General features: G+C 38.7%; 1 protein-coding gene across 1 annotated transcript; it reads left to right on the plus strand.

The window, feature by feature from the left end:
• Positions 1-1,284: 1,284 nt before the first annotated feature.
• On the plus strand, positions 1,285-13,926 carry traf5 (Tnf receptor-associated factor 5). The gene is made up of 11 exons (XM_067585752.1): positions 1,285-1,411; positions 4,496-4,768; positions 5,288-5,351; positions 6,340-6,441; positions 8,367-8,531; positions 10,082-10,159; positions 10,563-10,637; positions 10,743-10,835; positions 12,523-12,663; positions 12,829-12,991; positions 13,127-13,926. The coding sequence occupies exons 2-11, from the start codon at positions 4,500-4,502 to the stop codon at positions 13,705-13,707; spliced, it is 1,731 nt and encodes a 576-aa protein (XP_067441853.1). The 5' UTR covers positions 1,285-1,411; positions 4,496-4,499; the 3' UTR covers positions 13,708-13,926.
• Positions 13,927-14,360: the final 434 nt, after the last annotated feature.

Consider the following 14,360-nt stretch of genomic DNA (forward strand, 5'->3'; position numbering starts at 1 on the left):
GAGTTGCCATCACTAGAACATCTCACAGCACTCGCTGTGTGAGGAGGGCTAAGAACATCATAAATGACATTACACACCATCTGTTTAAGCTCCTCCCATCTGTTCACGCACAAAAGGACTGAATAACAGCCTCTTCCCAAAAGCTGTGGCACTATTGAGCTCAGACATCTAATATGCTGCCATCACTGGGCATGTGCAATATTTATTTACTTATATGTCACTTTAAGCCACTGATTATGTTTAGTATTTCTATACCAACCACGTGTCATTCAACACTCCAATACTCCATCACTTTATATCTGTACATGAGACCTTTGCTGTACTTTTGAATTGTATGTAATGTATTTTAACCATTAATCACATTTTATGCTTTATATTGCTTATATTTTGTACTAATATAATAATCTGCGAAGTAAATGTGTGTGAACCTCAAATTGAACCATTTGACGCTGACGCAATAGAAATTTAGCTGTGCTTGCATAATGACAATAAAGTTCTTGAATCTTGAATCTTGAATAAACATTGCCAAAAAAAAAAAAATATATACTGCAATACAGTGATGGGCCTGCATAGGCTGCAACAGGCCTGCATCACATCCTGAGAAGCCAGCAGTCGTTTATCTAAACACACTCCAGACTCTGTTTTAAAGAGACAAAGTGCATTTAAATCTGCACTGCATGAAAGAGTCTAGTCCAACAAAGTGAAAGTGTGTGTATTTGTGCTCTTGGTCCTCGTATTTGCAGTAAGAGGACAACTGAAATAAGAGCTGCCTCCTGCCAGGACACAGCTCTGCTTTCATTCTCCAGTGGAGATCTGATCAGACAACCAACAAACATCTGAAACAAGATAAAATACATTTGACTGACTTTTTGAAGACTGCTGACAGCATGTTTTGACTGCAGTCAGAACGGTGGATTCCTGTTGCATCAAATCAGAAAAAATAGGAAGTTATTCTGCAGCACTAGTTTCACTTGTGCAATAACAATCTGGTCATGTGTGAGTTTGAACACTAAAAACCCATTATGTTAAAATTTGACCCAGTTTTTGTCAATAATATATATTATTATACTTCAGAATTAACAGACCTGTTCACTGACTTTGTCACAGGTGGTCACAATTGTTTTAAAATTGTTTTCTTTATTCATATTTTCTTTCTTTTCTTTTATATTATATAGTATGATATGATATGATATGATATGATATGATATGATATATGATATATGTTATTATGCAGAAGTAATAAGAGCGGCAGCAGCAGGTTGTTGATGTTAAGTCACTTCCTGTAGTTTCCTCTACAGCTGCGTTGCTGTATCGTATCGACCATGAATAATAATCAATACCGGATGATGATCGATCAGCTGTGACTGACAGCCGGCGGTGAGGAGGTGATTTCAGGGATTTCAGAGACTCGGTAAGAAAATCCACTAAAATGTGACTTGTGTGTGTGTGTGAAATGTTGTTCTGAGAAGAAACTGAAAGTAAAGACGCTCCTTTCCTCAGCGGGAACATCCCGACTTTCACTCTTTACACAGAAGCTGAAAGTCTACAAGTGTGAAATAAATCAACTGTAGTTGAAGTGATGAACGCAGTAAAACAGATTTCAGATGTTTGGTTCAGTTTGGATGATAGAAACAGCAGCAGCAGCAGCAGCAGCAGCAGCGGGGATTCCCCTCAAACTCAAACATCTCAACAAACTGACTGTAATGTGTTTAATGTGTTTATTGACTGTTGATGGAGGTCATTATCATTACAGTCACATTTTAACGTGCGTGCGTGTGTGTGTGTGTGTGTGTGTGTGTGTGTGTGTGTGTGTGTGTGTGTGTGTGTGCGCGCGCGCGTGTGTGTCAGCACGTGGCGCTGACATTTGAATTTATAACGCCTGATCGCGCGCGGTTATGATCTCATTTCATACATTTTTTCAACAATTTTATTTCCTTTTTTCTTTTAGTCGAGTGCAGCTTTGCTTTCAGAAGAGACGTGAAGTCCAAGTTTCATTTTTTAAAAGGCGAATGTTATTTCCTGCATTTACAGTTTTTTATAAACCAATAAATCGATAAGAGCCCATTAGACGTATAGGGAGATTTGTTATTAAGCTTCTCAAATTAGATGTAAACAGTTGTATGATTTATGCTTTAACACTACTTTAAAAATGTTGCCATAGTTTCCTGATAGTTGATGATAGAAAGTTATATTTCCATCTTTACTACCAGCAGCTCTGTTCTGTCTGTCTGATCTGTGACTGATGATCATCTTCTAGAATATCAGCCGCATTGTTACTAAAACACACAGATTCACGAGGACTTTTTTGTAAAAACACGCAGAAGAGTTTGCGTTATTTTTTAACCCTGAGTAATGTCTGCAGGCCATCCTATTGAACTGCAGGTACAACTTCCACCAATCAGAGTGAAGGACAATAGAATATATGTAGCCTGAGAGGTGAAACTCGGGGCAAAATAAAAGCCACTCCATTCTTAAAGGGCAACTTCACAGTTTTTCAAGTGTGTCTTAAAACAACAGTCTGGAGCCCAAATGAACATTAAACCTGTTTTTCTTGCTGTAATCATTCCTCCTGTTCATACTGACCATTAGAAGATCCCTTCATAATGACCTTACAATGGAAGTGATGAGGGACAAAATCCACAGTCCTCCTTCTGTGTAAAAATGGATTTAAAAGTTTATCTGAAGCTAATATGAAGCTTCAGCGTCCAAATGAGTCAAATCAAGTAGATATCTTTCAACGTTACAGTCTTTTTAGTGCCAAAGTTCCTCTTTTTGTAACTATTCTTCCACCTGCAGCTCAACAGGGAAACACTGTCCGAGGAAACACAAAGAGGGAATTTGATGCTAAAAAGACTGTAAATGTGTCAGATATCCACTTGATATGACTAACTCAGACTGCTGAAGCTGAATAGAAGCTTCACACAGACTTTTAAATGACTGTGTGGACACACTGTGGATTTTATCCTCCATCACTTCCATTGAAAGCACATTTGAAGGATCTTTTAATATCCAGTATGAACAGGAGGAACGATTACAGTGAGGAAAACCTCTTTCACTGCTCATATGGACACCTGACTGCTGGTTTATGACATAAATGAAAAATTATGAACCGTCCTTTAAGCTTTGTAGCTGTGAGATCATAACTGAAGGTGACTCTCATCTGGATTTTGGCAGCTGGACAGTCACACGCCGTTGTTATAGAGTCTAGTGAGGATATACAATTGAAACTGTAATGCTACTTATATATATTTAAATGAAAAATCAAAGAAAAAATACCTTTATGTAATATTATTATAAACACTCACTGTCCAAACTTCATAATCCATAAATAAGGAGTTGGCAGGCAATGAGGTTTTAAGGACTTTTCATTGGAGGGTCATTAAGTGGCGCAGTGGAAACACAGGCCTATATGTCTTGTTTATTTATAACTCTGTCTGGGGTTGTAGCTGCAGGCAGATGTCATTTTCCCATTAATAAGTGATGGATAACAGTAACAGCTTATCTTATTACTCATTTGGCTAAAGATGACTCATACATGAATATTATGTTCTGTGTTGCACTTTGAGACTAGAGACGTACTTTGTTGTTATCTGCACTCAGCAGCAGCTTCATCCATGGCTGACTGGAAGTACTGTTGTTGTTGTCGTTGTTGTTGTTGGCATCAACACACCATTTCAGTTCTATTATATAAAGAACTTTACCGAGAGTTCTGCCTCTCAGGCTGATATCACTCACTGAGGACGTTAACATGTGAAACCCAAACAGAACCATTTGATTGGTTGAGCTTGTTGGAGCTGCACAAACTCTGACACGACTCTTATTAGTAGAGCTGCAACTAACAATTATTTTCATTATGGATTAATATGTTGATTATTTTCTCGATCAATCGATCAGTTGTTTGGTCTTAAAAATGTCAGAAAATGGTGAATAATGTTGATCAGTGTTTCCCAGAGATGACGTCTTCACATGTCTTGTTTTGTCCACAACACAAAGATATTCAGTTACTGTCATAGAGACTAAAGAAACCAGGAAATATTCAGATTTAAAAAGCTGGAAGCAGAGAATTTGTACATTTGCGTCTTAAAAAAATGACGCAAAATGATTAATCGATTATCAAAACAGTTGGTGATTAATTTAATAGTTGGCAACTAATCAGCTTATCATTGCAGCTCTACTTTTTAGGCAAGAAAAGTTATTGTTCTATCTGCTTTTTATCATTTTTAAAAAGTTGCTATATTTCGATTTACAGACACAACAAATCAACATGATTAAGCACAATGACAGTGACAGATTGATCATAATTTGTCAGTCAGGTAGACACACATGCATCCAGTCATCATTTTAATTTAATTATAAAATGTCAATACAGAGTCATATGTTCTCATTTCACTAGTCTGGAGAGCAACGAGGGATCCAAACAATGGAAATTAAAATTAGCGAATCTCTCATCAAGTCTTTTAAATCACCTTTATCTGTTCGGTGTGGCCTCCTGCAGGCTCATGGCCACAGCAGACACAAAGACGGGAGGATCTGAGGAGTCCAGTTTGCAGTCTGAGGAGTCCTTGAGGAGGTCTGAGGAGTCCAGGATGAGGTCGACGGGCCCCGTGAGCTCCTGGGAGACGGAGCTGACCTCCATCCAGCACTGCCTGAAGTTTGTGTTGAAGCTGAAGGAGGAGTTTGTTTGTCCCGTCTGCAGAGGAGTCGTGCTCAACCCCCAGCAGAACTCCTGCGGACACATCTACTGCTTCCACTGCCTCCAAGGACTGCTGTATGGGCCAGTCCACCTTAAAATATACCTTTCAGTGACATAGACCACTTTAAAACACCCTCACAGTGACCCAGTCCACCTTAAAACATTCTCACAATGACCCAGACCACCTTAAAATACACTTCATAATAATACAGACTGCCGTAAAACATATTTATGATGACACAATCCACCTTAAAACATACATGTGCTGAGAAAGTCCACCTTAAGTCACAATGACACATTCTACCTAAAAATATGCTTACACTGAGACATACCGCCTTAAAACACATTTTAAGATGACAGTCCACTTTAAAACATACCTGGTTTGTAGTGAACAATGTCAAACTTGTGCTTCTTTGTGTGAAATCTGTGTGAGATGATGATGATAACTGAACTTTTGATGACTGTTACCATGGCAACTACACCAATTCAAACAGAGCAGGATCTCATTTCGCTGGTACCTGAGTTGTCTGAATCGTTATTCGTTATCGACCAACTTCCTCTCTCAGTCTGCGGTGTGTCTGCTTTGTGTTTCAGGGAGACTTCTTCACCGTCCAGCCCGGCGTGTCCGGTGGACGGACACGTGATCACTCCTGCTGAGGTCAGAAAACATGAACATTCACACCAACACACAGAAATACATTTAGACTTAACTGATAAGATGTATTTTTACAGTTTAATCACTTAAAGATCTCACTGATCTGTCCTCAGGTGCCTCAAATCAGATTTACACTTTTACACAAGAAATAGCAAAAACTGTCATGAAATGTTGTGATGTCATTCCTCCAGAGCGTAAAATAAGACTTTATGAAATAATCATGTGCATAAAGTGTCAAATATAATACATTAGTGACATAAAAACAAACTAATAAAACTGTCAAATTATTTCACAAATAATTGGTTTATTTATATATTTTCACACAATTCATTCATGTTATTATGTCACATTATTGTTTAGTTCCTCTGACAGCAGATGAGGGTTAGCGTTAGGGTTAGGGGTTAGCGTTAGAGTTAGGGTTAGGGTTAGGGGTTAGCGTTAGGGTTAGGGGTTAGCGTTAGAGTTAGGGTTAGGGTTAGGGGTTAGCGTTAGGGTTAGGGGTTAGCGTTAGAGTTAGGGTTAGGGTTAGGGAATAGCATTAGCGTTAGGGTTAGGGGTTAGGGTTAGGGTTAGGGTTAGGGAATAGCATTAGCGTTAGGGTTAGGGAATAGCGTTAGCGTTAGGGTTAGGGTGATCCACACTCAGCGTCACTGTAACAGCAGAGCCAGTGTGTGTTGAGTGAATAATGTAGCCAGAACTTCCTGTTTTTACACTGCTGCCATGTTGAGGAACAGACTTCTACACATCCAGATGTTAAAAATGAGAGCAGCTTATTGAAGTCACATTATTTTTGATTTAAACTGGATCTCAGGATTGTACTGTTTAGTTTTTATTTTTAAATGTCTTGTGTTTCTTTATGTTTCTTTGTCTTTTAACATCTTGAGACCATGTTGGAAATAAGTGTTTTCACTTTGGCATGTTATTCTGTAATCAATAAATAAATCGTATCATTTATATCTGTATATACTAACAAAGAGTTTTGTCCCTGCAGGTTTTCCAGGACAACTGCTGCAAAAGAGAAATCTCCGGTTTAGAGGTTTACTGTACCAACTCCCCATCCTGCACCTCCGTCCTCACCTTACACCACCTGCAGGTAAACTTTATACTCCAGCAGCTCATGTCTGAAGGATTATTATAGACATATTTATCCTATATTTGAGCTCACTTGGTCACAGCAGACATTACAGGCAATTTAGTGACCAGTAAACATTTATTCCACAGACTGATTTAGGTGGATATAGTGTGTGTGGTCTACATTAAAACAAAAAGGAACAAAGGAATAAACCTACATGTTAATTATGTACAGTAGACATACTGCTGAGCTTCCAAATCCACAGTATTTAGGACTTTTCAAAACATTACCAAAAGAGGTCACAAGATGGCGTCTGTGATACATGAAATAGCTCTACAGGCTTCATATTAAAGGACAAGTTCCCAGTGTTCACAGTGTATTAAACCAGCAGTCAGGTGTCCATATGAGCAGTGAAAGAGGTTTTCCTCGCTGTAATCATTCCTCCTGTTCATACTGGATATTAAAAGATCCTTCAAATGTGCTTTCAATGGAAGTGATGGAGGCCAAAATCCACAGTGTGTCCACACAGTCATTTAAAAGTTGATGTGAAGCTTCTATTCAGCTTCAGCAGTCTGAGTTAGTCATATCAAGTGGATATCTGACACATTTACAGTCTTTTTAGCATCAAATTCTCCTCTTTGTGTTTCCTCGGACAGTGTTTCCCTGTTGAGCTGCAGGTGGAAGTATAGTAACAAAAAGAGGAACTTTGACACTAAAAAGACTGTAACGTTGAAAGATATCTACTTGATTTGACTCATTTGGATGCTGAAGCTTCATATTAGCTTCAGATAAACTTTTAAATACATTTTTGCACAGAAGGAGGACTGTGGATTTTGTCCTCCATCACTTCCATTGTAAGGTCATTATGAAGGGATCTTCTAATGGTCAGTATGAACAGGAGGAATGATTACAGCAAGAAACACAGCTTTCATGTTCATTTGGGCTCCTGACTGTTGGTTTAACGACAGACTTGAAAAACTGTGAACTTGTCCTTTAGCAGCAGCCAAAGTCATTTAGACAGAATATCAAACTATATGTCACATTTTTTTCAACATCCATAAGTTTAACAACAGTAAACGGTGAATCAAGATGCATTAAGGTTATTATCCATGTTGTCTTATTCCACTAGTTTACTGAAATCTAAGTTGCGTGCCATCATTTAACTAGAGATGTTATGCTCTAAGCAGACGACTCGACACCGTGTCCACCTTTCAATGCAAAAGTATTGCAGCAAGATGTTTGTTGCAAAAATCACATGACCACCCCAAATAAGACCTCATTACGTCATACCCATATCAGAGAAACAAGGTGTCACAGTATTTAAAAACAGAGCTGTAGACTGTTTTAATAGTTTAGACTTCATTGAACTTAATATCAATAAAGACCACTTGGTGACGTTTTATTTTACAGCTTTTTTAATTTTATTTGCAGCTATTTAAGGGTTGACTTTTAGGACAGAGAGGTAGTGCAATTTAGTACAAATTATATAAGAAAAATATGAAGAAGTGTTAAGTTGGTTTAGTTGGTAAGTTTCGAGTGTTTAGTTTTGTGTGTCAAACTACATGTTAGCATATTAGGTTGTTTCTTAAAAACTTTATATAAAGCACATTTCCTGTATACTAACAAATTACATAATGCTTTCAAAAAGGCATGTCTGATGATTAACAGTTAGCACAGCAGCTACTTTTAGGAAATTACTGAAAAAATCTAACATGCTGATATGAAGTTTGACACACACGCTAAGGAATTGTCAAGAGTCTAATTTTTACTGAACTGCATCATTCTCAATCAATTAACTGCTAATTACTCAAAATACAGCGTTTCCAGAACATTATTTTAAAGGTCCCTTCATTTTATATTAAAGTGTTTGTATTAAATCTGAATCTCCTCCAGGATCTTTCATCTGTTACAGTTTGTTTTTCAGCAGCATCATTTCTCCTCCGCAGGAGCACCTGAGGTCGTGTCAGTATGAGCAGCTGCAGTGCTCCAATCCAGGCTGCAGCGCAACGCTACAGAGGAGAAACCTGCAGGAACACCTGAGCAACACCTGCCTTCACCGCATGGAGCCCTGCCCACACTGCAGGCAGCCGCAGCAGCTCAGCCTCATCCAGGTAACGTCACATCCAAACAGTCACAGCGGTACCAGGTGAGTCCAACAGAGTCTCTTCTGACCCAGTCAGAGGATGAACCGTTAGCCTGCTGTGCTTGTTTAGCTGTGAGGCTTCTGTTTGTGTATCTTTCACTATATGTGACTCCTTGTGTTTTCAAACATATTTGGCCAATAAAGCTTATTGGCCAAGTATGTTTTACTTGGCCAGTGTGTATGGATTTAATTCAATTTTATGAATAATGTAAAGTTTTAATGTCACAGATGATGATTGGCAACCATCAATACTAAAAAGTACAAATGATAGAGGGTTTTAAATATGAAACATTTTTAACACCAGTTTAGCACCATAAATGTCAGTTTATTTAAATTTATTTCACATTTTTGTCATTACTTCCTGGCAGTTTATAACAAGAATATAACTAATTAATCAGGACCTGGATGTGGATAAGCAGCAGAAAAACAACAGATGAATGAATGACAAATTAAGCAATTAAAAAATAACTTATTAATATAAGGTCAGATGTCTGGAATAATAGATTCGGGCTTTTCCAGCCAAGTTTTGCTAAAATCACATTAAAAACCATTTCATAACTAACATTAATGCCTGTCAGGCTGGAGAAAAATATTTAAGACCTTTGTGATTAAATTTAAGACTTAAATATCTTCTAATGCCTTTTTTGAGGAAAGCTAAATCGATGCTTTTTAAGACTTTTGAAGTCCTGCAGATTCACTGTGATAACACCAACGTCATTGTTATTTGTCACCAAACCAACGCAGCGAAGAAAGAAGCCAGAGACCAGATTTAGTTTACAGTCTCGTTGTAGTTTAAACTTTTATGACTTCTGGTTTTAGTAACACTGGCTCCATGTCAGTCTGATGGTCCAACACTTTGGACCAACACCCAGACTGAAATATCTCAACACCTATCAGGTGGATTGTCATAAAACTTTGTGCACACATTCATGTTCCTCTCAGGATAAACTGTAAGAACTTTGATCCTCTGACTTTTCATCTAGACGCCTCTAGTGTCATTTGGTCAAGATTTTAATTTTGTTCAATACTTTGGTTTATGAGCAAACACCTACAGAACTAATGTCATTCCCATCAGCCTCAGCTGTAGTTTATTGAATTGAATTAATACATTTAAGATTTCTCATTTTGCTGCTTGTCAATAAACATGTTCGGATGTTACTCTCAGTCTCGCTGCCCGTAAACCTACAGACATGACAGAGTGAGTGTGTGGCGTTTTCAGTATAGCTGCAACAATATTCAAATCAGTTAATTTAATTAAGCACCAACTGTCAACTATTTTGACAATCAGTTAATTGTCATTTTTTAAGAAGAAAATGTCCAAATTCTCTGATTCCAGCTTCTTAAATGTGAATATTTTCTGGTTTCTTTAGTCTTTATGACAGTAAACTGAATAACTTTGTAGACAAAACAAGACATTTGAAGACGTCATCTGGAACATTTTTCACCATTTTCTGACATTTTGTGGATCAAACAACTTATCACTTAATGGAGACAATGTGTCCTGACTGTGTTCTGCAGGATCATGTGTGCAGCGTGTGTCCAGAGGTGGAGGTGAATTGTCCAAACAGCTGTTCCCAGAAGGTCCGCAGACACATGGTGAGCTTGTTACCTGATCATAAACCTAACAAAGATCCACAGATTAGACCTTGGCTGCCCCCGCTGGCACATAGCGGAGCACATGTGAGTCTTCTCTGGTCCAGATTTAAATGTTTTACAGGTAAGACTTTCAGTTTGGGCTGAGAATCTGCTCCAGTTAGGAAACGTTCTTAACTTCTAAGATCAATCATTATTGAGAAACGAGGCCTTGAACCTGCTGAAAAACAGCATAAAATTAGATTACCAGTTATATCATTTCTTAAATTAGCCTTTTATCTACCTTTAAATGGAGAAATCATAAGCAGGTTTATCACAAACAGCCTGTCAGACGTCTGCAACTCACAAATAACAGACGTAGAAAATGCGTTAACGAGAGTTCATGTTGTATCTGTTTCTCTTCCAGCTGACAGAGCACAGAGAGTCGTGTCCTGAAGTTCTCATCGACTGCTCTTATAAGAAGTTCGGCTGCTCTGTGCAGGTCTGTTCATCTAGTGAAGGAGTAAAACACCACGGGGAGGAGGCAGAGCTCTCTGTGTTGCTGTAATAACATTATTACCTGACATCAGGTGTCGTTGTCGTGCAGGAAAAGAGAGGGAGAATGAAGCTTCATGAAGACGCTGCTGTCAGTCATCACATGCTGCTGGTTCTGAAGAGCAACACTAACCTGGAACAACAGGTACGTTTAATCTGACTCAGAACACATCTTCACACAGGAGTCTGTAATTAGTGTTTTACATTATTACTGAGTGACCGAAGATGAACACAGACAGACAGTAACATGTCTGTTAGAAATCTCCATACTCACATACTTATTCAAAAGGTCTATTAAGATGTAAAAAGATACTTACTGTATTTAGGATATACCACCATACAAGAGTTTAAAAAAGCTCTATTAGTCATGTCCAGATTAACCTCCTGACAGAGCTGATTTATCGTTTAAGTCATATTCTAAGAAAAATACCAAAAAGTCCTTCTTCAACATCAGGACCATAGGATGGAGGCGTTCACATGGGACTCATTAATCAGAATATGTAGAGCCAGATGATGTGAAGTAAACCTGGCTGATAATCCAGCCTAGGTTAGCTTTGTGAATTTTGGTTTGTTGATATTTTAAAGCAACATCACAAAGAGTTTCTTTTTTTCCTCTTCACATAATAATATTTTTTATGTGATTATGACATATTTTTCTCGTTATTACTACACACTAAATATAAAATTTTTACAAGAAACTTTCCTTTTTATAACAAGGTATCTTTTATTTTGTTATATCACGCCACTTTCTCATTATTTCACAAATGCACCTCGTTAAAACAAGACAGATACGTTTACAAAAAGATCATCTCGACCCTTAAAGTCTGACTGGTTTACTTGGTTTGTTTGGATAAATACATACAAATACTCTTCATCATTCATCATGACCTCTCTGCAGCAATAACTGGTTTGCATATTATTATCATTTTAATTATTATATCTTTTTATTTGCCTTAGATTATTATTGTTATTTTATTTTTGTTTTGGTATTAGTTTGAATGTACACATCGTGGTATCTTTATTTTAATCCTTGTTTATTGGGTTTTTCAGAGCAAAAAATTAAAACGGTTACAATCAAAATTGTTTTTATATAAACATAGAAAATTGTAAAGCATCATGGACAAGAGATAAAAATCAAACAGGTTCAAATACAAAAATCCCCATAGATGACTCGACCAGAAAAAAAGCGAACATCTAAACAAATCACACAAGGACAAAAAAGAAATAGAGAGAGAAATAAAAAAGAAAAACCCAACAGACAAACCTAACAAACTCTGACAAGACAGTTAACAAAACCCAAACCCGAACCCCACCGCCTGCCGCCACACCACCCAAAAAGCATCACAAAGATTGCAATATTTTTGACATGTTGCAAAAAGGGCCCCAAATCTTTACAAAGTTATTAGAAGTACCCTGTAATGTAGCCTAAAATCTTCCAACTTAAAAAAGTAGAGGAATCTTTTATTGCATTGTGGTATCTTTTGTCTGTAAACATTTTCCCTCCTTCTCTCTGTGTATTTCAAGTCTCTACAGTCTGTCTCTAGTTTTATTTCATGCTTGGGATGAAACAAGTCAAAGTATCATCCATCCTTTATTTATACCTGCTCACCATGTGCAGGGTCTGTTTCAGCTCGGTACACCTGGACAGGTTGGCAGTCAGTCACAGGCCAGACACATATAGAAGTACTGAATGGGAATGAGACACATTATTGTGATTCTATGAAAATAAACCTTCACGTAGTACAAATTTCATTTTTGCTAATAATCACAGATATTTCTGATAAACCAAGTGACAGACGTGTTTTACCTCAGACTGTTCTCTCCTGGCTCAGATGGATGTTCTCCAGGAGGAGGCGCTGCTGAGGCAGCAGGACGTCCAGACTGACACGTTACTGCTGGCTGGGCTGCAGAAGAAAATCAGACCTCTACTTCAACAGAGCAACAACCACGAACACATCGTCTCCACAGCTCAGGTCAGTACAAGTTTCATCCTTACTGTCACTTTTCTTACTGTCTCTGATCAACTCTATTTATTTACATAATCACAAAAACAGAAGTCATTGATTCAGGATCTGCAGGCCTCAGTGTCAGCGCAGCATGAATAAACATGTCACCTCTCCGTCTGCCGGTATGATCAGAGGACTCTGAGCAAGCAGGAGGACGTCCTGTCCACCGTCCAGCTGGAAATCCAGCAGGAGTCTCGAGGACTTGGTTCTGGTCTGGAGTTAGAGCAGCTCAGAAGCTCTCTGGATGCTGTGATCCAGGAAGTGTCGTCAGCTGAGGCCCTCAGAGAGCACCTGGGTAACGAAACCTGCATCTTTATATCTATAAACCTGCTTCAGACTTACATTCAGCTGCAGGAGTGAAGGTTACTGTTTTTCTTCTGGACAAGATGAGCAGTAAATACACTTCAACACCGATGTTTTCTTCTTTCAGGAACTTTGGAGGAGAATCTGAAGCGTCACTCAGGTCTCCTGGATGTCCATGCCGCTCAGCTCAGCCGTAACATGCAGCACCTGCAGGAGCTCGAGGCGACGTCCTACGACGGCAAACTGATCTGGAAGATCCAGGATTTTAGGAAAAAGCAGGAAGCTGAGGCCAAAGGTCAGTCACCGTGCCTGAGCAGCGTGCCGTTCCACACCGGGCGCTGTGGCTACAAAATGGCCATCAAAGCTTATCTGAACGGGGATGGCGAAGGCAGAGGGACTCACCTGTCCCTTTACGTTGTGCTGATGCCGGGAGACTTCGACGCTCTGCTGCCGTGGCCTTTCAAACAAACCGTGTGTCTGTCTGTTCTGGATCAAAGCGGTGCCGGAAACCATCGCAGTCTCAGCTTCAGACCTGACCCAACATCCAAAAGCTTCCAACGACCCGCCGCCGACGGCAACGTCGCTGTCGGGTTTTCATGCTTCATCCCCCTCAACAAGCTAGAAACTCCTCAAAATGCTGCTTACGTCATCGACGACACAATGTTCGTCAAAGTGAAGGTGGATATGGCAGGTTTAGATCAACTGTAAGTTTTCTCCCATCACTTGTAGGATTTTAATTTTACTTTGGCACCGCACAGACTGCTCCAGTTTTCAATGAGACTGTTTTCAGCAAAATATGCAATCAGATTAATGTGAAAGATGCTTTAAAACATTGTGGCTTTTAGCTTCAGGATCAACTCAGGGATTATTTGTCTTTGTTCCTTTGGTACGAGGTCATGATGTAAAGTTAAAGTTACAAAGACAAAACTGTTCTCCTTCCTCTTTGGTATCATTCACACTGTATCCTGTTGTTGCAGCTCTGCACTGAAGCTATTTGATGAAATATTTAAACCACAGACTTCATGTTTTACAGCTGCATCAGTCCATAAGATGGAAATATTCCACACACATTTACCCAAAATTCATCCTGACGGATTTGTTGTGTTTGGAGTCTTTGAGATCTTGTACATTTGTACAAACAGCATGAGTTCATAAAGGTGGAGTCACACATGGGTTCAGTCTGTAGCAGTGACACTGACATGGAAGGATTTCTGATCATCTGCTTTGACAATTTCAATAATAATATGAACAGAAATGTTTTTAAGCTATTACAAATGATGTAGCGTGTCTTAAAACAACAGTCAGGAGCCCAAATGAACAGTGAAACCTGTTTTTCTTGCTGTAATCATTCTTCCTTACTG

Source organism: Thunnus thynnus, chromosome 3 (genome assembly GCF_963924715.1).
Source record: "Thunnus thynnus chromosome 3, fThuThy2.1, whole genome shotgun sequence".
Classification (NCBI taxonomy): domain Eukaryota; kingdom Metazoa; phylum Chordata; class Actinopteri; order Scombriformes; family Scombridae; genus Thunnus; species Thunnus thynnus.

Coding starts and splice junctions, on each gene's coding strand:
- traf5 (XM_067585752.1), top strand. CDS start 4,500: ATGGCCACAGCAGACACAAAGACGGGAGGATCTGAGGAGTCCAGTTTG. Junction 8,532..10,081: donor AGCAGCTCAGCCTCATCCAG/GTAACGTCACAT, acceptor TGTGTTCTGCAG/GATCATGTGTGCAGCGTGTG. Junction 10,160..10,562: donor AGAAGGTCCGCAGACACATG/GTGAGCTTGTTA, acceptor TTTCTCTTCCAG/CTGACAGAGCACAGAGAGTC.